The sequence below is a fragment of the Schistocerca serialis genome, chromosome 7, assembly GCF_023864345.2.
Source record: "Schistocerca serialis cubense isolate TAMUIC-IGC-003099 chromosome 7, iqSchSeri2.2, whole genome shotgun sequence".
Taxonomy (NCBI): Eukaryota; Metazoa; Arthropoda; class Insecta; order Orthoptera; family Acrididae; genus Schistocerca; species Schistocerca serialis.
Genome location: NC_064644.1, coordinates 487,477,573 through 487,499,318, shown reverse-complemented (window position 1 = coordinate 487,499,318; position 21,746 = coordinate 487,477,573). Strand labels below are relative to the sequence as shown.

General features: G+C 41.6%; 1 protein-coding gene across 1 annotated transcript; it reads left to right on the top strand.

Moving 5' to 3' along the window:
- The first annotated feature begins 6,173 nt into the window (after positions 1-6,173).
- Positions 6,174-17,910, top strand: LOC126412686 (uncharacterized). Its single transcript, XM_050082395.1, has 2 exons — positions 6,174-6,420; positions 17,672-17,910. The coding sequence occupies exons 1-2, from the start codon at positions 6,231-6,233 to the stop codon at positions 17,794-17,796; spliced, it is 315 nt and encodes a 104-aa protein (XP_049938352.1). The 5' UTR covers positions 6,174-6,230; the 3' UTR covers positions 17,797-17,910.
- The last annotated feature ends 3,836 nt before the right edge of the window (positions 17,911-21,746 follow it).

The window sequence follows — 21,746 nt, the reverse complement described above, 5'->3', positions numbered from 1 at the left end:
TATTTTGGTTCCCAAATTGTCTGTTTCTCTGATTGTCTCTGTGATAGTCACTACCACGGAGAGGTGATCTTTCCCTGTAATTATTACTACTCTGCCAACGGTTGTCATACGGGTGGTGTCTGTTTTGGTCACGATATGTGTTGTGAGAATAGCCTTGTCGTGTCCAGTTATTATTTCTATCATCGCGGAATTGTGACAGATGTGACCTGTAATTGTTGTGTTCCTGTTTTCGCGTCCCGCCATTGTCAGTGTCGATTTCCAATTCTTGTAACAGTCCCTGAAAAGCTTCAATGTCGTCTTTGCAACGTCCTGCTAAAATAATATGTCGTAAATGTTCAGGCAATTTGAGTAAGCAAATGCGGATGAGTTCTGAGGGGCTGTATGGGTTTGAAAGATACTGATTCTTATGCAACATGTCTTCAAAATATTTGACAAGACTGGAAAATTCAGATTGTTCAAAGTGTTTCATCATCATGATGCTATGTTTTACTCGGTCTTGTGTAGCTTGAGACCAATATGCTGAGAGGAAGGCATGGTAAAATTCTCCTTCACTGTGACAATCGTGAATGACCGATCGCATTCTTACAGCTGGTTCATTCTCCAAGTAGCCACACATAAATTCTAACCTGTGCTCCAATGACCAGTTGGGAGGAAAACAATGAGAGAATTGATGGAGCCATGCTTGTGGATGAATGTCGTTGCCAGAATTCTTAAATGTTTTGAATTTATGTGTAGTAATGAACAGCTTATAGTCAAAATCATCGTGTCGGCGAGTAGCATATCGGTCATTGTTACGTCGTCTCGGTGGTTCCATCTCAAAATCCAATGCGCCTTGCCAATTTCTTTCATAATTTCCGAAGTGTCCTGTGTTATTATTTTGTGGTTGTTCCGTATTTCTATGTCCCTCTTCCCGTACTGGAGTGCGAGTATCCTCTGAAATTTGTAATTTTTGTATTACTTGTGCCAACTGATCTTGTACTTCCCGGATTTCTCTTTTGTATTGCGTATTAATTCGATTCTGATTTTGTTTGAATTTCTTAATTTGTTCATACTCTTCTGTGTCAGTGATGGCTACAGGTCTTGTGTCATTCAGATCATCATCTACCTTTGCAGATAAGTTAGTGGACTGATCCGAAAGTTCGGCTACTTTCTCCGATAGTGTACTTATTTCCTCAGTGTGTTTTTCTGAACCAAGTTTTAGAGTATCTACTGTGTCCTTTAAGTTTTCCTGAGTTTCTGCAAGTTGCGTAACCGAATTGGTAGATGCAACTGAGTCAAATTTAGCTTGCAAGGTCTCATGATTTTCATGAACAATAGTTTGCAGTTCTTTTATGGCTGTTTCGTGATTCTGTAATGCATTTTCATGCCCCGAAAAAATAGGTTGAAAATGCTCACAAATTTGAGTTTTTACGTCATTACAGACTTTTTGACATTTCGATTCAATGTTATGTAACTCAGTAGTTAAATCTTCACGTGTTTGTTCAAGAGTTTGTTCCAATGAGTCTAACTTTTTAAGATTTTGTTCCACTGTGTCTAACTTTTTAAGATTTTTTTCCACTGTGTCTAACTTTTTAAGATTTTGTTCCACTGTGTCTAACTGTTGCTGTGTTAGTCTCTGATTTTGTTCCATTGTGTCTAACTTTTCAAGTTTTTGTCCCATTTGTTGCATTAATTGTAATAACAATGCACTGGTGTCTGAAACATGTTCCTCAGTGCTTTTCGGCAGTGAATTTGCACCGGCAACATTCACATTTTGACAAGCAGAAAATGTGTCTTGACTCATTTGAGAAAACGGTGAGGACGCAAAATCTGAATCTACAGTACTTGCAAAATTGTTTCCTGTCATGTCGGATTCCTGAGGCGAGCTGTTGCCGAGCGATCGATCGATAATGCATCCCTGTTCACTACCTGTTTCACTGTCTACGCCATTGTTTGCAGCCCGCTCCATTTCCCTATGCACAGTTACCAAATTACTACTTTGAACGTCTGTTAATTCATTACACAGTGGTGCTGGCAAGCTACGCTCGTCGTCACTATTATTTCTCAGTTTACTTTGGAGCCTAGTGTTACGTTTTTCACACGCCATTATTGTCACAATATTTCACACGATAACACAGAAAAGCACAATTTGAAGAGCAAAATAAAATAACATAGCAATGGAAATAATGTCTACTTAATTGCCAGCGCAGCTACGAAATACTTGGTGCAAATCTACATGCATGCCACAACTGTTTTACTGTACAACAATGAAAGACTGCAACTACAAAGGAGATTCTCTCTACAATTACGCGCTAGCAATAAACAAAATCTACACTAATTACACAAACTACAAGAAAAAATCTGAAGATTCCAGTGAGGTATCCTCGGCTAAGGGTCGACATATGAAACGTCCCCTTTGAAGAATTATACATGACTGTGCTTAAACTGACACACAATATTTTGTTAGCGCAACGCAATCTGACTTTCAATAATCCCTACAAAAGAATGGCCCTGACTAACATTAAACTGTACCTTTCACAAATCACTTACCTCACAAAAATCTTCGCTACTCAAGCTACTGCAATACAGCGAGCGCCACTACTGCCAGCTAAATAAAAGATTCAAATTACGGAAGGCACTAACTACTGATAGGGATAGTTAGCAAATGAAAGATATTAATAGAGAACAAACAATGTATTTACCTTAATAGTCATAATATATATAGCAGTTCATGACAAATTACAAAACTCCGCCATCTCTCTCCCCACATCCACCACTGCTGGCGGCTCACCTCCAACTGCGCAACGCTACGCACTGTTCACATCCAGCTGCCGCTGCCCAACACTACAATGGCAGACAACAATGCAAACTAGACACAGACTGCACACAGCACAGCCAGTAATTTTTATACAGAGGTGGCGTTACCAATAAAAAAACCTAAACAGCCTACTTACAATTGTATCCATTTCCACATAATGTGGGTAACTGTAATTTGGAATTTAGTCCATGGTGATGTGACATATATTTACAGAGTTGTTGACACAAAATAAATTGTAAAATTGGCATTTATGATAATGTTGAAAATGTCATTTATCCTTTTTGTATGATTGTAAGGTGTCTAAGAGAGTTACACTGATGTGTCTGATGTCTAAAATCAATTTTTAGTGTTTTCCTCACTTAACTATGTCTGTTTCGTGATACTACCATTATTAACAGTAGTTCGTAATCAATCTGTCATTGCATGATGTACAGGCGATTAACATACAGACATATTGTGCTGCAGATTTACTGTGTCCATGAGCCACAAGTTTTAATTCCTGTGACCTACTTGTTAACACATTTCCTGACGCAAGTCAAATAATGTAAAAGAACTGAAGCAAGAGAACTGTATGGAAGCACAATTTACGTAGTTCCATAACGTCAAAAGTTGTAATACACCTTTAACCCTATTCTAATGATCTTTCAAATACTGAGCATGAATTCTGTCCTGGAGCTAGGCTTATTTTTTTGTTTTGTCAGGGAGAGTGACTTCCATAATTATGTTAATTTCTAAGTATAAAATAAAAATACAGGTGACAAAACGACTAGTGGAAAAAGATGTATAGTGGATAGCACAAATAAGGAAACCACCTATCTTATTAGAAAGCACTTAGAGTCATTAATGAGTAGTTACGAATGTATGTACCACATCTAGAGCGTTACAGCAATGTGTTGCTAGTAATTTCTTTGCGGTATTGTCACTTTTGTTACCTTTTTTATTAGATACATGATTATATCAGACCAAAAATAGTACAACATAATTATAGATTTAACTCTGTTACTGTGTAGTGTCAATGACACTCTTCCTTAGACTTAGTGTACCACTAAGGCATATTTCACAAAAAGACTGTCATTTATGTCTTTTTGCTATAACATCGTCGAATCCAAATATAGCCTGTTGAGCACTGTGCTAATGGTATAACAGTAATATTAACAAAACCTGATGACATGAATGCTGCACTTGAGCTGCCTGCAGAGAGACACTGTGTTAGGGGGAGTGCCTCGGGAAGCCAGTAGTCACACCGCTTTAGTTAGAGCCATTAAATTTTATGTAACGGAAAATTAATTTAGTGAACAGACCAAAACTAGCTTCAGTGCACGATTTCCTAGAAATTCCTGAGAGACAATTATCGCATTCATGTGTTTTGACATCAAGAAAGAAAGATAAGCTACTAGTGTATATGGGAAAATAATGCAGCACACAATGTCATTGGTAATGGTGAGTACAGTAGTATTCTGTATTTAAGAGGCATATCGCTGTCTTGTCAGTTGTTGAGTGGAAATTGAGTGACAGACAGTGTTACTATAAATCTGATTAAGTGTGTAATACTATTGTTGCACAGTATCATGGTAAGTGCTATTTGCTACACATAGTTGCTTATTAAGGATTTTAAAAACATGGGCTAATAGCAGGCACTGTGTGAACTTGCTATTGTTATCCGCTGGCCATTCTTGTCCACTAGGTTTCATTGTCCACTGACCATCGCTGTGCACTCACCACCAATGTCCAATGGCCATTTTTGTCCACTGACTGCCACTGTCAGCTATCACCAAGAACTGAGCACCATTGATTTGTAACCATCATTGTCCATCGACGATCACTCACCCAGTTTTAACAGTTTTTATGTATCCCACAAGTAGAAAATGGACGGCATAAAATGTAAAACACGCAAAACAAGCTGCTGGAGGTTTTTTTTGTTTCGGGAGACTGCTGAAAATTTTAAAATACCTCGTAGCACACTGACACAGAGGTAAGCCCTACTTTGTGTCACATAGCTGTTGAATAAGGCAATGTGGCGATCATCTTATAAACCAATCTCATGTATTTCTATGTTTCAGATGGTTACAAAATGGAGTGCAGAAGACTTGAGTGTAGTCGCTATACCGTTAGTTCTACAGCACTACAGGATGAAAATGGTAACGCTGTTTTAATATCCTTTGTGGCTGTGTTTCCAAATGGAATATTACAGTGAAAGCCGCCATGCTGCAGTTCACATCACAAACAGCTCAAACAATGTACATCTTCTTGACTGGCCTTCCCTGCCTCCTGGCATGAATAAAGAATGCATAAGAAGACGAATACTTCCATATTAGGGGCCGTACAGTTGCTTTCATATACTAACACAGCAATTTTTTAAGGTGTTGCAAACAATTCCTCAAGATTACGCTCAGGGGCTGTTTGTTTAATACATCAATGCAGGCACTGGTATCAATGAGAGTTACAATTCATAGTGATGTTGATGGTGGGCGTCAGTTCTGGGTCTTAGCACGAAAGAAATATTGTTATTTATATATATTTTTTTAGGTGAAAATCACCGCAGAATTTGATAGGTATCAGACTGGTGTGACATGGTGTAACTGATTTTTCTAGCGTCACTCTACACGAAAATTGTGAATAGTAATCAAATAAAGCCCAAAGAATGGATTCTGCTAAGATGGATTGAATCCTGTTTAAGAGTTATCATTGTTCCTATTATTTATCACAGTGGATGAAGCACTGAGAAAAAGCTGAAAAAAAGTTCTTGATACGGAATGTAGTTATAGGGCACCAACCGTCAGTACTGTGCTTCACAATTCTATTCTTAGGTCATGGTTAATAGTAAGAGTCTATAGATTACTTAATACAAACTTATAGCCCCATATTAACGTAACAAAACAAAAAATACTATTAATTGTTGCTAAAATGGGATAACGAATTGTCACATAAATAATCAAAGAATGCAGTGAATAACACCGGCCAATTTTAGCTAAATGTAGAACATGATAATGCAAAGTAACAACAACAACAAGTATGTTAATAGTAAGCGAATCAATTCTTTGTCGTTTTTAAATTAGTTCTTAAAACGAGTGATTACCCTTCTGTATTCTTGTTCTTACAATAGAAAGAGGTTTGTAATTCATGTCTGTAAACTTTAAGGTACATCAAATGTTTTTCTTGGTTCTCCTGTATTTATCAGCTGTAGTGCTTACAATATTGTTAACGTCTTTTAGAACCTTGAGCTTCAAGTTTTACTACCATGTCCAGTAAGATATTTCTGCCTTTATGACAGCACAACGATACGGCTAACTGAGCGTTTGAAGTACACTCTAAGTAGCTGTCCTTGCGTGCCACAGTATGAGCGATAAGTGTCCGTTGCGCCCTATAAGAGGAGGCCGGTGTGCTCGCTTGTGGCACTTGTAGCAAGGCTCTCAACTTAGAAGCCACTGCAGCCATGAAGGCAGCCCTCGTCCTGCTGATCTCTGGCGTGTTGCTTGTGGCGTACTGCACGCCGCTGACTGCTGCAGACGATGGAGACGAAGTGTTCGAAGATGACGACGAGACTGACAGCGTAGCAGACGACGACGCCGACGACTGCGCTGATGAGGAGGGTGCAAGTGGAGAGAGCAGGCAGGCAGCCAGAGGTAAGCAGCAATTCAAGTGGGCAGGCTCAACACAGCGCTAACTGCCCTTGTGTCACGACTGGCGCTCCAAGTAAGGCGCTCTATCACTGTGTCTGTCTGCACACAGCACAAGGACAGCATTCATGGTATCAGATTTTGATGTACATTCCGAGCCTATCAAACCCTGGTGGGTCGTGGCAATTTGGCCGACGCTTTGGTTGGTCGGTTTGGGGGAGGGGACCATCTACATCTACATCTACATCTATACTCCGCGAGCCACCTTACGGTGTGTGGCGGAGGGTACTTATTGTACCACTATCTGATCCCCCCTTCCCTGTTCCATTCATGAATTGTGCGTGGGAAGAACGACTGCTTGTAAGTCTCCGTATTTGCTCTAATTTCTCGGATCTTTTCGTTGTGATCATTACGCGAGATATATGTGGGCGGTAGTAATATGTTGCCCATCTCTTCCCGGAATGTGCTCTCTCGTAATTTCGATAATAAACCTCTCCGTATTGCGTAACGCCTTTCTTGAAGTGTCCGCCACTGGAGCTTGTTCAGCATCTCCGTAACGCTCTCGCGCTGACTAAATGTCCCCATGACGAATCGCGCTGCTTTTCGCTGGATCATGTCTATCTCTTCTATTAATCCAACCTGGTAAGGGTCCCATACTGATGAGCAATACTCAAGAATCGGACGAACAAGCGTTTTGTAAGCTACTTCTTTCGTCGATGAGTCACATTTTCTTAGAATTCTTCCTATGAATCTCAACCTGGCGCCTGCTTTTCCCACTATTTGTTTTATGTGATCATTCCACTTCAGATCGCTCCGGATAGTAACTCCTAAGTATTTTACGGTCGTTACCGCTTCCAATGATTTACCACCTATGGCATAATCGTACTGGAATGGATTTCTGTCCCTATGTATGCGCATTATATTACATTTATCTACGTTTAGGGAAAGCTGCCAGCTGTCGCACCATGCATTAATCCTCTGCAGGTCCTCCTGGAGTACGTATGAGTCTTCTGATGTTGCTACTTTCTTGTAGACAACCGTGTCATCTGCAAATAGCCTCACGGAGCTACCGATGTTGTCAACTAAGTCATTTATGTATATTGTAAACAATAAAGGTCCTATCACGCTCCCCTGCGGTACTCCCGAAATTACCTCTACATCTGCAGATTTTGAACCGTTAAGAATGACATGCTGTGTTCTTTCTTCTAGGAAATCCTGAATCCAATCACAAACCTGGTCCGATATTCCGTAAGCTCGTATTTTTTTCACTAAACGTAAGTGCGGAACCGTATCAAATGCCTTCCTGAAGTCCAGGAATACGGCATCAATCTGCTCGCCAGTGTCTACGGCACTGTGAATTTCTTGGGCAAATAGGGCAAGCTGAGTTTCACATGATCTCTGTTTGCGGAATCTATGTTGGTTATGATGAAGGAGATTTGTATTATCTAAGAACGTCATAATACGAGAACACAAAACATGTTCCATTATTCTACAACAGATTGACGTAAGCGAAATAGGCCTATAATTATTCGCATCTGATTTATGACCCTTCTTGAAAATGGGAACGACCTGCGCTTTCTTCCAGTCGCTAGGTACTTTACGTTCTTCCAGCGATCTACGATAAATTGCTGATAGAAAGGGGGCAAGTTCTTTAGCATAATCACTGTAGAATCTTAAGGGTATCTCGTCTGGTCCGGATGCTTTTCCGCTACTAAGTGATAGCAGTTGTTTTTCAATTCCGATATCGTTTATTTCAATATTTTCCATTTTGGCGTACGTGCGACGGCTGAAGTCAGGGACCGTGTTACGATTTTCCGCAGTGAAACAGTTTCGGAACACTGAATTCAGTATTTCTGCCTTTCTTCGGTCGTCCTCTGTTTCGGTGCCATCGTGGTCAACGAGTGACTGAATAGGGGATTTAGATCCGCTTACCGATTTTACATATGACCAAAACTTTTTAGGGTTCTTGTTTAGATTGTTTGCCAATGTTTTATGTTCGAATTCGTTGAATGCTTCTCTCATAGCTCTCTTTACGCTCTTTTTCGCTTCGTTCAGCTTTTCCTTATCAGCTATGATTCGACTACTCTTAAACCTATGATGAAGCTTTCTTTGTTTCCGTAGTACCTTTCGTACATGATTGTTATACCACGGTGGATCTTTCCCCTCGCTTTGGACCTTAGTCGGTACGAATTTATCTAAGGCGTACTGGACGATGTTTCTGAATTTTTTCCATTTTTGTTCCACATCCTCTTCCTCAGAAATGAACGTTTGATGGTGGTCACTCAGATATTCTGCGATTTGTGCCCTATCACTCTTGTTAAGCAAATATATTTTCCTTCCTTTCTTGGCATTTCTTATTACACTTGTAGTCATTGATGCAACCACTGACTTATGATCACTGATACCCTCTTCTACATTCACGGAGTCGAAAAGTTCCGGTCTATTTGTTGCTATGAGGTCTAAAACGTTAGCTTCACGAGTTGGTTCTCTAACTATCTGCTCGAAGTAATTCTCGGACAAGGCAGTCAGGATAATGTCACAAGAGTCTCTGTCCCTGGCTCCAGTTCTGATTGTGTGACTATCCCATTCTATACCTGGTAGATTGAAGTCTCCCCCTATTACAATAGTATGATCACGAAACTTCTTCACGACGTTCTGCAGGTTCTCTCTGAGGCGCTCAACTACTACGGTTGCTGATGCAGGTGGTCTATAGAAGCATCCGACTATCATATCTGACCCACCTTTGATACTTAACTTAACCCAGATTATTTCACATTCGCATTCGCTAATAACTTCACTGGATATTATTGAATTCTTTACTGCTATAAATACTCCTCCACCATTGGCGTTTATCCTATCCTTGCGGTATATATTCCATTCTGTGTCTAGGATTTCGTTACTGTTCACTTCCGGTTTTAACCAACTTTCCGTTCCTAATACTATATGCGCACTATTTCCTTCAATAAGAATACTAGTTCAGGAACCTTGCCCTGGATACTCCTGCAGTTTACCAATATTACGTTAACTTTTCCTGTTTTTGGTTTCTGAGGACGGACGTTCTTTATCAACGATGATAATGTCCTCTCTGGTAAGCCGTCAGGTATTTTATCGTTTCGCCCAAGGGGGGGTCCCTCTAACCTAAAAAACCCCCGTGTGCACGCCACACGTACTCTGCTACCCTAGTAGCTGCTTCCGGTGTGTAGTGCACGCCTGACCTGTCTAGGGGGGCCCTACAGTTCTCCACCCAATAACGGAGGTCGATGAATTTGCAACCATTATAGTCGCAGAGTCGTCTGAGCCTCTGGTTTAGACCCTCCACACGGCTCCAAACCAGAGGACCGCGATCGACTCTGGGCACTATGCTGCAGATATTAAGCTCAGCTTGCACTCCGCGTGCGATGCTGGTTGTCTTCACCAAATCAGCCAGCCGCCGGAAGGAACCAAGGATGGCCTCAGAACCCAAGCGGCAGGCGTCATTCGTTCCGACATGTGCTACTATCTGCAGCCGGTCACACCCAGTGCGTTCAATAGCTGCCGGAAGGGCCTCCTCCACATTACGGACGAGACCCCCCGGCAAGCACACCGAGTGCACACTGGCATTCTTCCCCGACCTACCCGCTATTTTCCTGAGGGGCTCCATAACCCGTCTAACGTTGGAGCTCCCTATAACTAATAGGCCCGCCCTCTGTGACTGTCGGGACCTTGCCGGAGAATCGGCCACTGGCCCAACAGGCGAGGCATCCTGTGGTGGCTCGGAAACGATGTCATCACCACTAGGAAGCACCCCGTACCTGTTGGAAAGGGGTAAGGCAGCTGCCACGCGGCCAGATCCCACCTTCGCCTTTCGGCCAGGCACGCGCGAGCCCACCACTGTCCGCCATTCACCCTGGAGTGATGGCTGACCGGTAAGATGCTCACTGCCGGAAGACGCAGCGACATCAGGGGTTCCATGTGATTCCAAGGCCACCGAAGTAGGCATAGGTCTCACCACAGTTGCCCCAACGCCACTACGAGCCGACGCCTGCGCCTCGAGCTCGATGAGCCTAACAGACAAAGCCTCCACCTGCCCCCGAAGAGTGGCCAATTCTCCTTGCGTCCGCTCACAACAACCACAGTCCCTACACATGACTATGTTTACCCTACTCTATATGGTGACAAATTCCCAAGATAATCTTCTGATGAGCTACTCTGATAATCAAGAAACACTCACTGAAATACGAGACGCGAAAACTACGCTAGGTTTTCCCAGAAAAACTATTTAAAAGCTAAGCGCAGCAAATAAGTACAAAAACGCTTTATACAAACAGTACTCGCTGCTGCTGGTGCTGTCGCTCTGGCTGTCACAAGACAACTGCTGATTCAAGTGACTAGTGGCTAACGGCCGCGAAACAAACAAAAGACGGTTTTGGGGCGCTTTCTGTTCTAAACGATCAAGAAAACACTAAGAAATCTAACACGAAAACTACGTAAAGTTTTATCAAGAACTGTTAGTTACTATGCAGAGCAGATAAACACAAATAGAATTCCTTCCTTAGTGGAAGGTCGTAAACAAAATGCAAAATAAACGCTTTATACAAACAGTACTCGCTGCTGCTGGTGCTCTCGCTCTGGCTGTCACATACAAACGTCAGCTACATATTCGCCAATGCTCCGTGGACATTATGGCAATATGCCCTAAAACATCTGCCTAATTCAAGCACATAGCATTCCGGAAGGTTCCTTGACACATAACATACCAGAATATGAATCACCTCTACACCGTTTCTCCTACAGGCCTTCATTTAAAGCCGGCCGGAGTGGCCAAGCGGTTCTTGGCGCTACAGTCTGGAACCGCAGACCGCTATGTTCGCATGTTCGAATCCTGCCTCGGACATGGATGTGTGTGATGTCCTTAGGTTAATTAGGTTTAAGTAGTTTTAAGTTCTAGGGGACTGATGACCTCAGAAGTTAAGTCCCATAGTGCTCAGAGCCATTTTGAAACTTCATTTTAAATTTTAGATGCGAACTAAAGTTCATTCTCCGAGAGTGTAGCTTTCGGTTTCCCTATCTTCACGAAATAATTGTCTCCCAACTTACTAAACACTGTTTCCGCTGTGACTTTACGTAATGTACAAATTTTCCCAAATTCATACTTTTTATTTATTTTTGGCTGGTAACATTTCCCTACAAACAAGAACGCGGTCAGTTTTCGCGATTCTTGTTCGAGAGCGATCTGCCAACAGCCGGCCGTCAGATCGAGGCCCGTCATGTACCACCCGTTATTGAATTTTTACTGCACCTCGTCTAAACACTCGGGACGATATGTCTCACGCTTTATAATCTTGTTAAGATCACGTGTATCTACCACAATCCTAATGGTATCATTTTTCTTATTTACCAAAACTACGGGGTTATTATATTGGCCCTTAGGTCGTTGCGGTATGCCCCATTCCTCCATACGCTTTATCTCCTTAGCGTAAGTTAGTTTAAGTTAGATTAAGTAGTGTGTAAGCCTAGGGACCGATGACCTCAGCGGTTTGGACCAGTAGAAACTTACCACCAAATTTTTCCTAGCTAATGGTACCTGATAGACTGGTGCAAAAAATCGCTCATGGCGTAACATTTCAATTTTGTACTCAAGGTCATATACCCGATACACTCTCCACTATCTTTGCAAATTCGTCGTCGAAAGGTGATATCGCGTTCTCGTTTCTGATATGATAAGCCGCGACCCTTTGCTCAAGCCTTCACCCATAAGAATCGTAACTAAACTCACCCTTCTAACATGATTTTCAATCGCCTGATTAATATCGACAAAATTCTCTTCCAATTTACTGTCTACTACAGAACAAGTCACTAATATCTTCTCACAATGAAGAATCATGTTTCATCAACCAATCCATACCCATAATAATTCGAGTACATTAACTGGTACACCATTAAAAATCATGCTCACATAAAATACCTTTAATACGAAATGGCAGCAAGACTCGCTTCTTAGTCGGTTTGCTACAGGCATCACAAGCGCCTATAACTTCCACTCCCATAATTGAAATCTCAACGATATCTGCTACTGTTTTGATATGCTCATAAAATTTTTGAGACATAACACAAATTGTACTACTGCTATCAATTAATACTGGGTTTCTGTTGTGTATCACTGTCAGAGACAGCAAAGGACTTGAAAGAGCAGTTGAACGGAATGGATAGTGTCTTGACAGGAGGATATAACATGAACATCAACAATAGCAAAACGAGGTTAATGGAATGTAGTCGAATTAAATCGGGTGATGCTGAAGGAATTAGATTAGGAAATGAGACACTTAAAGTAGTAAAGGAGTTTTGCTATTTGGGGAGCAAAATAGCTGATGATGGTCGAAGTAGAGAGCATATAAAATGTAGACTGGCAATGGCAAGGAAAGCGTTTCTGAAGAGGAGAAATTTGTTAACATCGAGTATAGATTTAAATGTCAGGAAGTCGTTTCTGAAAGTATTTGTATGGAATGAAGCCATGTATGGAAGTGAAACATGGACGATAAATAGTTTGGGCAAGAAGAGAATAGAAGCTTTCGAAATATGGTGCTACAGAAGAATGATGAAGATTAGATGGGTAGATCAAATAACTAATGAGGAGGTATTGAATAGAATTGGGGAGAAGAGGAGTTTGTTGCACAACTTGACAGGAAGAAGGGACCGGTTGGTAGGACATGTTCTGAGGCATCAAGGGATCACAAATTTAACATTGGAGGGCAGCGTGGAGGGTAAAAGTCGCAGAGGGAGACCAAGAGATGAATACACTAAGCTGATTCAGAAGGATGTAGGTTGCAGTAAGTACTGGGAGATGAAGAAGCTTGCACAGGATAGGGTAGCATGGAGAGCTGCATCAAACCAGTCTCAGGACTGAAGACCACAACAACAACAAGAATACTTCGATAGGTACAATTTGCTCACAATGCTCCGATTTATTACTTGTATCTTCCCACAAGTCTTGCTCCACTTCCAGATCTTTCCACAAGGTAAAGCTTAACATGAAATGTTCGCATTTAACGTTAAACGTTAGCTCTTTCAGCTAATTTATCTGGGGTGTTTTTCAGTTTTCCTCCATCCCTTTCCTCCTTATTTACACATGACATGTTTAACCATCGCTGTATCTAAGTAATCGGCACATTCACTGTCATTATCACTGTTTTCTGAACGCATCACTCCAACCTTGGCTTCGTACACATTGGAACCATCTCCTCCACTTATTTTATTAGGTTGCCAGAAGCTACATACTCTTGCCGTATATTACAGTTTTCGGCTGTGTGATTAAATATGTCGATTTTGACTGAATCGGGAAAGGCATCTGCCAAATTCTTAATCACTTGCACTTATCGTGTCCCCTGCTACTCACCATGTTCATTAATATCATCGACATTGCTCATTATCCACTTGTTAATTTCATCTACATCGCGCAGCATCTCTCTCAGATTGCTCACCCCCTGTACCTCACACACTTCATAATCATCATTACTCTTAAATTTCTTCTCACTGAAACTTATTTCGTACTTCTCTTCCATTCTTTCAGATTCTCATATATTTCACTTAACTAATTTAGCCATTCCTTCTCCTTGCCTATTGATTCGACCTCGATAAAAACCACAACACATTTCTTCGTGACCGTACAGTGATCCATTATCGGCGCCGCCGTACTACACGTATGCGCCGCACCCGATGCCAATCCGACAACACTTCTGATTTCATTCGCTACCACATTTGATTTACTTTGTTCGCGAAATTCATTAACCTTGCATTGATATTTATGCGCACTGCTTCTTACTTAAACCTGTTGGTGTTTACATGCTTGACTTTGTTTGTTACTAAGCACTCTATTGTTATCGCTACAGTAACACTGTTTTTGACGTCATGGCCGCTACTTATCTCCACACCAGCGGTCCCCATTACTGTTGCGAATCTCCGTTTTCCGAACAGTGACTTTCGCAAATTCATCCATTCTGATTTCCTCTTCCACGACAGCTACCTCCTCTTCCTCCTCTCCTACCTCTTTCTACGTGAGCACATCGCATCTCGTAACCATTCTTATTATTATTGTTGTGGTTAAAGTTATTCCTAATTTAGTGATTGTAATTGCTGTAGTACCGCTTTTATTTGCGTGACCGTTACGGAGTAGCTTGCATAAATTCCTGCAATACTTCGTCCTTGATATCTAAGACCAGTATTTCTCTTCGAACCTTTTATTTGAAAGTCGTCTGAAGTCCGGCAACTATCCATAACATGGACTACCCAGCTAATCGCGTCCTCGATTAATTTTGTTCTCCAATTGTAATTCGATCTTCTTCAGATGATGCTGAAGGAATTATTTTCCTGTATGTGTCTATAAAAATAAATGGATGGACTCCGCTTCTAGGGTCGAAATTTAAATTTCGAAATTTACATAACTAGGGTAAGGTCATCCTACCCTAAATTTTTCATATTCTCTATTTTTTAATTTTTCTTTGACTTTATTACTTTCAGGTTTCAGATTCACTATTTATAAAATTTAAATTCCACCGCTTAGTGATTCACGCTAACTTCAAACGTCTGAGTTTTTCCCGGTACATGAGTGTTAATAGCAGACGCGGATTCTCGTAATTCGGTCTCTGTCTCGTTTTAAACTTTCATGAGCCGCCCTTTGCAAGTTTTTACAAACCGATCTAGTTCACTACGACTCTTTTCCTCCTAATCATTAAATATTTTAATTTGCTGGGCTACTTTTGTGCTTAAATGTCCACACATAGCGGCCTTATCTTCAGTTATTTTTCTGCTAACTGGAACATACCGTTCTCCTCTTTGATTACATCGCTTACCGACTTCTTTAAAGTCTCCATTTTACAGTTAAACATCTAGCTTATTTATATTCTTATTTATTGTATGGGCCATTTGTAGAATCAGACCTTTTATATGTGTACCAGTTTTGGTATCCAACGAGCTCATTTAATTATTCAATGTCTGAACTGACGAAGACATGTCATTTTTCAAACCATTGTTCATCGTTAATATCATCTGTTTGAATTCATTCAAAACTCCCAATGGCCCATCGCCCATCTGATTCAGTTCCAGTTTTATTTCTGTTTTCGTTCCGATCTTATCCGTACGACCCACGCTCTTTGAGAACATCTCTCAGGTATTTCCCTGGTAAGAATCGTCGATCTCCTGTTTTACTGTCACATTTATTTAGCTACCCATTCCACTGTCATTAGCTCACCGTCAAATTATTTCGGGATCGGCTCATGCTTCTGTTGCTGCCGCTTTTAGCATTTTTTTCTCTATTGTCTGATCGAAATTTCCACTAACTAATATTGATTTCAAGACTAAAATTCTCGACGTTCAGCCAATGGACTTTTGGGAAATTGAAATAACTGATGACAGGTGTTCCTAATATCCCTGATGCCAAACATAAACGCATCGTTTCCGGAGAACAAATTAAATATAAAATAACGTAGAATCAGTTATAGCCGAATCGTTTTAGCGCGATTACTTCTACGTAATAAGGACCGAAAGCAAATTGCACTAAGAGTATCCACTTGACTACTAATTGTTTGGCACTCCGTTTGAGTGATAAGTAGCTTCTCACAGACCCCTGTAAAGCGTAATGTTAATATTTTGACTATGTAATTGTTCTGAAACAAATATTTTCTGTTAAGCAAAATGTCTCAGTAGCATGTAACTTTCATTAAATAACTACTGGTCAACATTTGCATAACCTGTCACATGTTTTGGGAATGAGAGCAAAAACTATTGATCTCCCAAAGAAGCCGGCTGTTGTGACCGAGCTTTTCTAGGCGTTTCAGTCCTGATCCGCGCTGCTGCTACAGTCGCAGGTTCGAATCCTGCCTCGGGCATGGATGTGTGTGCTGTCCTTAGGTTAGTTAGGTTTAAGTAGTTCTAAGTTCTAGGGGACTGATGACCTCAGATGTTAAGTCCCATAGTGCTCAGAGCCACTTTTCTCCCAAAAAAATTAAACTTCTGATCTGCACTAACATTCAGAACTCACTGAAATTATTTTTTCGTAATCACTGAATATTAATACTGATTTTCAAGTGAAGATTTCACCGAGCAGTAAAGTCCATTGTCTTTAACTACCTTGATTATTTACAAGTATTGATAATTTTCACTTCTTGAAACAAATTATCAAGATTAAGTTAGTGCAACAATTTTAGTCTTTTTATCATCAACAGTGACACTCGGTTTTAATTAATAATGAAAGAATAGGACCCTATTTGGTAATTTTTCAGGTATGCGCACTTTTAACACAGTGTTAACATTAAGTTGGTAATAATTTACAAAATTTTACTACTATGCTAGCTAGCTAGCCTTGATACACTTCTAAATATTAAAGTTGTTCTGGTCTTATTTCAGAGAGTGGCTGCTGCTACTGTGTAAAGGAAATAATCGCCGACAATGCATGGGAACAGGCTTGTCTTGTCGTCGCTTTGCAATACACAACTTTGGACCGATAATGCTCTTCTTTCATATTAACTCCTCTTGGTACTTTTTGCACTGTTCCCAATTATCTGTGGTCGTCACATACATTTCTTCCAGTTTGGTAGGCCCTACTTTACAATGTACCGCACTACGTACCGCTAGCAAAAACTACGCCTGAGTGCCTCTATCAGACATTGCTGCACAAGAGCTTGCGCAAGACTCTACTGGACTGTGAGCGTTCGCGACCAGCTACAATGTTCACTACTTTAGATATACTCTTTGACTGTTCACAATAGCAAATTTCCCTATCTAGACAGGCATGTTTACTACATGTTGCTATGTAACTCTTTATGAGATATTTCATTTAAATTACATAATCGTATTAATTGACAGGAAAATATTTACAAAATAGTGAAAAATATATTACAGAAAAATTTACTGCATTACTCAAAATTGCAACATTAACAGTGTGAAAATATCTTACATTAGACACTATGGTGTTGTGTCACACACTGTATTTATGTACGTTTCTTTTTTAATTGGTAGTCTGTTTTGTGTTCCATACTTACAATTTGGTTTTTGACAGGACACAGTTACCATACAACTTACTTGATTGTCAATATAATAATTTCAAGGGTTTTTGTAAAGAAAACAGAGCAATCATTTGTTTGTCATCCACTTCTTAAATATAAAAAATGCACATAAAATGCAAGCTTAGTGTTTGCAGCAGGTGTAGACAAGTGTTCCTGATATGACTACTGGAATTTTCTGGTGAGACACTTGATCATCACGTCTGTCCTTTATTGTTGAGCAGGTGCTCACGCCCGGGCCGGCCATGCGAAACATGCACGTGCAGGCAGCCGACACGCTGCGGGCAGAGCTGCAAACAGACCCCACGCCAGGACAGGCGCCGCCCGCAGAGCCGCCCACAAGTTGTAGCCGCCGCCGCTGAGGGGGTGCCACACCGTGGAGGCGCAGTCTGGAGCTGCTCACACTGTCCTGTACCCTGCACTGACATGGCATAAATAAAGCACCACTGCACCTTGCAGCAAACATATGTGTTCATTACTCAATGCCTTATAAATGTAAGCTCTAGCACACTCACAGTTGACAACTGAGAGGAGGAAGATACTGCAAAAGTTCCAGAATTTTGGAAATTGCTTCAGTAATCGACTGTAAATAGTATACAAGATGCTGCAATGTAATAACACCTTTATGCCGCTTTTTCTGAGTCCTTCTCTCCTGTAAATGGTAGTTTGTTTTTTCGTTTTATAAATGCTTATCTACAATATACACTACTGGGTTTCATGCAGCAAAATGATACTGAATGAGCAGTTCGGAAAGAAACGAAAAGAGGAATTTATAACAATTTCACACCTAATGCTTTTCTAGTTACCACAAAATTTTCAAAGATAAATATATCATTGCAGTGGAGTTCTTTGATGTACCATGCAAAGATGAAAGGAAAATTTTAATTTTTGTCTATAATAGCTATCATCAGAAATAATTATTAAGAGATAATGAAGTAATTAGTGTGACAGCTGGTAGCAGGGCAGGGGACTGCTGGAGTGGAAGGGACAAACCAAGTTTAGGATACACTTTAACAATAATCTTTGTTTACCAAAATATAACTGCACGCAAGCATAGGCATCCTGATTCCAAAAGGCGGCACTGTTGTATATGTGCATTCTGAAACTGATCTGTGGTCCACCAGAGTACAGTGGGTGGAGACAGTGCCTGAAGCAACGCCTGACATGAAACCGTCAAATATGTCCCACTGCACATCATATTAAAGAACAACAAACTGACAGCGAAGTATGATGGTACTTGTCAAGCCACCAAACTTTATCAACCATCAATATAAGACATTTAATGTTCCAATTAATCAACCAGAGAAGGAAAAGCTTTTCCTTTAATAAATCACAACACATCTAGTTGTTGAACGTAGCTGCTAAGGTTCAGTGACTGTGTCAGAATATGATCAATATAATTCCATCTTTAAACTGCCACAAAAGGAAGTGAAACTTAATGGAAAAACTATTCCACCTTTCCTATGTAACCACAACCAGAGCAGGCAGCCGAGTAATAATTAAACACATAAGAAAAATTCACATATGGACGAGGTGATTATGGATCTGTCTAACATAAGTGTTACCAATTTGCTGTAAGATGAAGCAGACAGTTTTGTTGTCTTACAGTAGTTGTAATACATATCTCAGTTTCAAAATTAATGACACATTACTAGTAGTTAGAACGTCTACTGTCTTCATATAAGAACACTTCAGATACTAACTGCCTCCCCAAACGATTGCCAAACCATTTGGAAGGCACAACAGTTAACACTGTTCTCATCGACAGGCACACCCAACTGGTGTAAGTTCATGTAGCACATAGAAGGGTCAGAACTCGGTCACTGGTGAACCAGAAGAGTAAGAGAGTGTAATTACAGCACAGTACAGTTTCTAGCAAGAAATGGGCCAACAACAGCTCAATAGCTCAGGGGACAGAACGTCTGGCAGCAAACAGCTCATCCACAAGAAATGGTGGAGTCGGCAGCAGTGAGGAGGCTGCACAATGCCACATGATACAACATGGTTGCAGCCAGGCATAAAACCCCCACAGACAGCAACGACTTCCACTGCAGGCACTGACAACACCAGTTCCACTCAACAAGTGTTCCTTGTGCCATGCAGTTCCATTCAACTGTGCTGCCCCTCTGCATTGTGCCAAGCCAAAGGCGACACTGCAGTACTCCAGTGCTGACTGCAAACCCTGTCTGTAATAGCCTCACCATTATTGGCACACTGGTGTACTGCGCTATCCCAGTCGTTCCAACAACTCTCTGTCAAACCTCACTGGACATCAACTGACCTCGTGACCATTGTAGCCCGCTCTATTAAAGCTTTACACAGCCAGTCACACTACAGCAAAGGGAAGCCAAACGGAAGAGTCAACAATAGCCAGCACAACATCTCAAACTCTCACATAAAGGCAGAACTGGGGTAGGTAACCGGAATCTCCTTTCTCTAAATACTTGGACTTGCTGTCTGTCCATCACCCATTTCTTGCATCCCTCAGCACGAAGGGAACAGCAGTGTGAGCCTTTCACCTACTACATAAGGTCTGACAAACTTGGGCAACATTTTCTGCTGATGCCTTGAATGCATTGGGTTTGTCCTCAAAAATTTTTGAGAAACGCTTCATCCCCTACTTTAACTGAAGCGATTTGCTTCCCATTCTCCTACCAAGCTTTCTCCTGAGAATCTCCCATTTTATTTTATTTCTTCCAGATCCGCCTATTCCAGTAGTAGATCCTTGAGCGGCCATAAAATGGTTACTGGAGAATTTAATGAGAATGTTCAGCATGGCAGGAGTGGTCTTATGGGCTTCATGGTGGGCGGTATCGAAGGAAAAACATAGATGGTTTGGCAACATGTTCCATCACCTCTGGGACCTTGAATGGTAAACAGTGAGGGATGATTTCAAGTTATGGCTTATTTTTTCAGTAGAATATGGCCTTAGATACTAAGATATCTGGGTAATACGTATTATTCCTTGTCAAAACATAACCACTTGAATTCTTTAGACGTGAAGGCTGATACTCACTAACTAAAGTTTTCAGGGTCCAAAATCGACGAAAATTTTCTCAAGATGTTGAATATTAATAGCCACAGGGATCAACGAGACATACTTAGTGAAGGTGTCGATTATGACCAAGGCAAAAAGGTTTCTGCTTTGGGAATGAGGCAAAGGCCCCAGGTAATCAATACATGATTTATCGATTGGTTGAAACTCGTACTCAGCGACCAGTTTCTGAATGTCCCAGTCCAGATGAAACTAACTACATGTGACCTCCACACGAAGACTGAACTCTAGAGTACACATAACTTGGATTCCTCATCCTCCCTGGAACAGAAACACAAGAAATCCTTGAGCCGTGCGTGGCTCATCTTCCCGCCATCATGTATTTTACACTCTGTTATTAACGTACTTCCATCTCACTACGTTAATTTAAATTAACACTGTCACTGAGTTGCTGCTTTGCCCGACCGTGAGCGGCGTCAGCAGCATGTATCGATATATCCCCTCTCGTAGTATCTTTGCTTGACTGCTATTACTTCCCGGTCGTTGTCTGTCGTAGCTCGTCAGTCCGAGTTAGGAGTTCTTTGGGAGTACAGGCTGCCAGTCTGTTGGAACGCGTCTGGAGCCCAGTCCGGACCTGCCAGTCGGGGAGTTGCAATGCGGCACTAGTGTAGTTGGGTTGGAGCAGCGAGGTCTGCGCAGACATGGCTCGCTGACCATTGTCGCCACGCATCACTTGAGCCAGGCCACGGTCTTGGTGGATCGTCCGTTGGTCGTCCTACCGGACGGCGCGTTTTGGCTCGCCGAATGTTCATGAGTCGGCTGTGTGTGCTTCGACTCCCGATTTGTCTTCATGCATGCTTAATTGCTGTTGTATCGTTCAGGTCTTCGTGCAAGTGTTTGTCAGATTGTGCGTTAGTTGGCGTTGTTCCCACTGACGATTATTTTAAATGTTCTTGGCGTAGTGACTCTGAGAGGTTGGTCGTCTCATCGGGCGACGTGTAACCGGTTCTCTGAGCGCTTCTGGGCCCCTTCAATTACCATCTTGTGGAACTTGGGTCAGTCCTTTCCTGGTGCATGGATGTCGTTTAGCCAGTGAATGTGTTTCCTCTGCATGGTTGGGTCCGAGCCAGTATTTCCGCCGTCGTGTGTCTGGAAGTGAGTGGCAGACGCACCAGCAGTGCAGTCGCAACGGAGCAGCAGTAGCTGACGGACAAGCAGGCAGTCGGATGGTTGCTGCGGACCAAGGAAGATATCTCCTCGCAGTGCAGTCGCTGGGTCCGCTGCCGCTCCCTGAACAGTGTCGG

What these genes read in the sequence shown, in the direction of transcription:
- LOC126412686 (XM_050082395.1), top strand. Translation starts at nt 6,231, where the DNA reads ATGAAGGCAGCCCTCGTCCTGCTGATCTCTGGCGTGTTGCTTGTGGCG. An exon ending in GAGCAGGCAGGCAGCCAGAG is followed by an intron (nt 6,421 to 17,671) that starts GTAAGCAGCAAT and finishes ATTGTTGAGCAG; the next exon opens with GTGCTCACGCCCGGGCCGGC.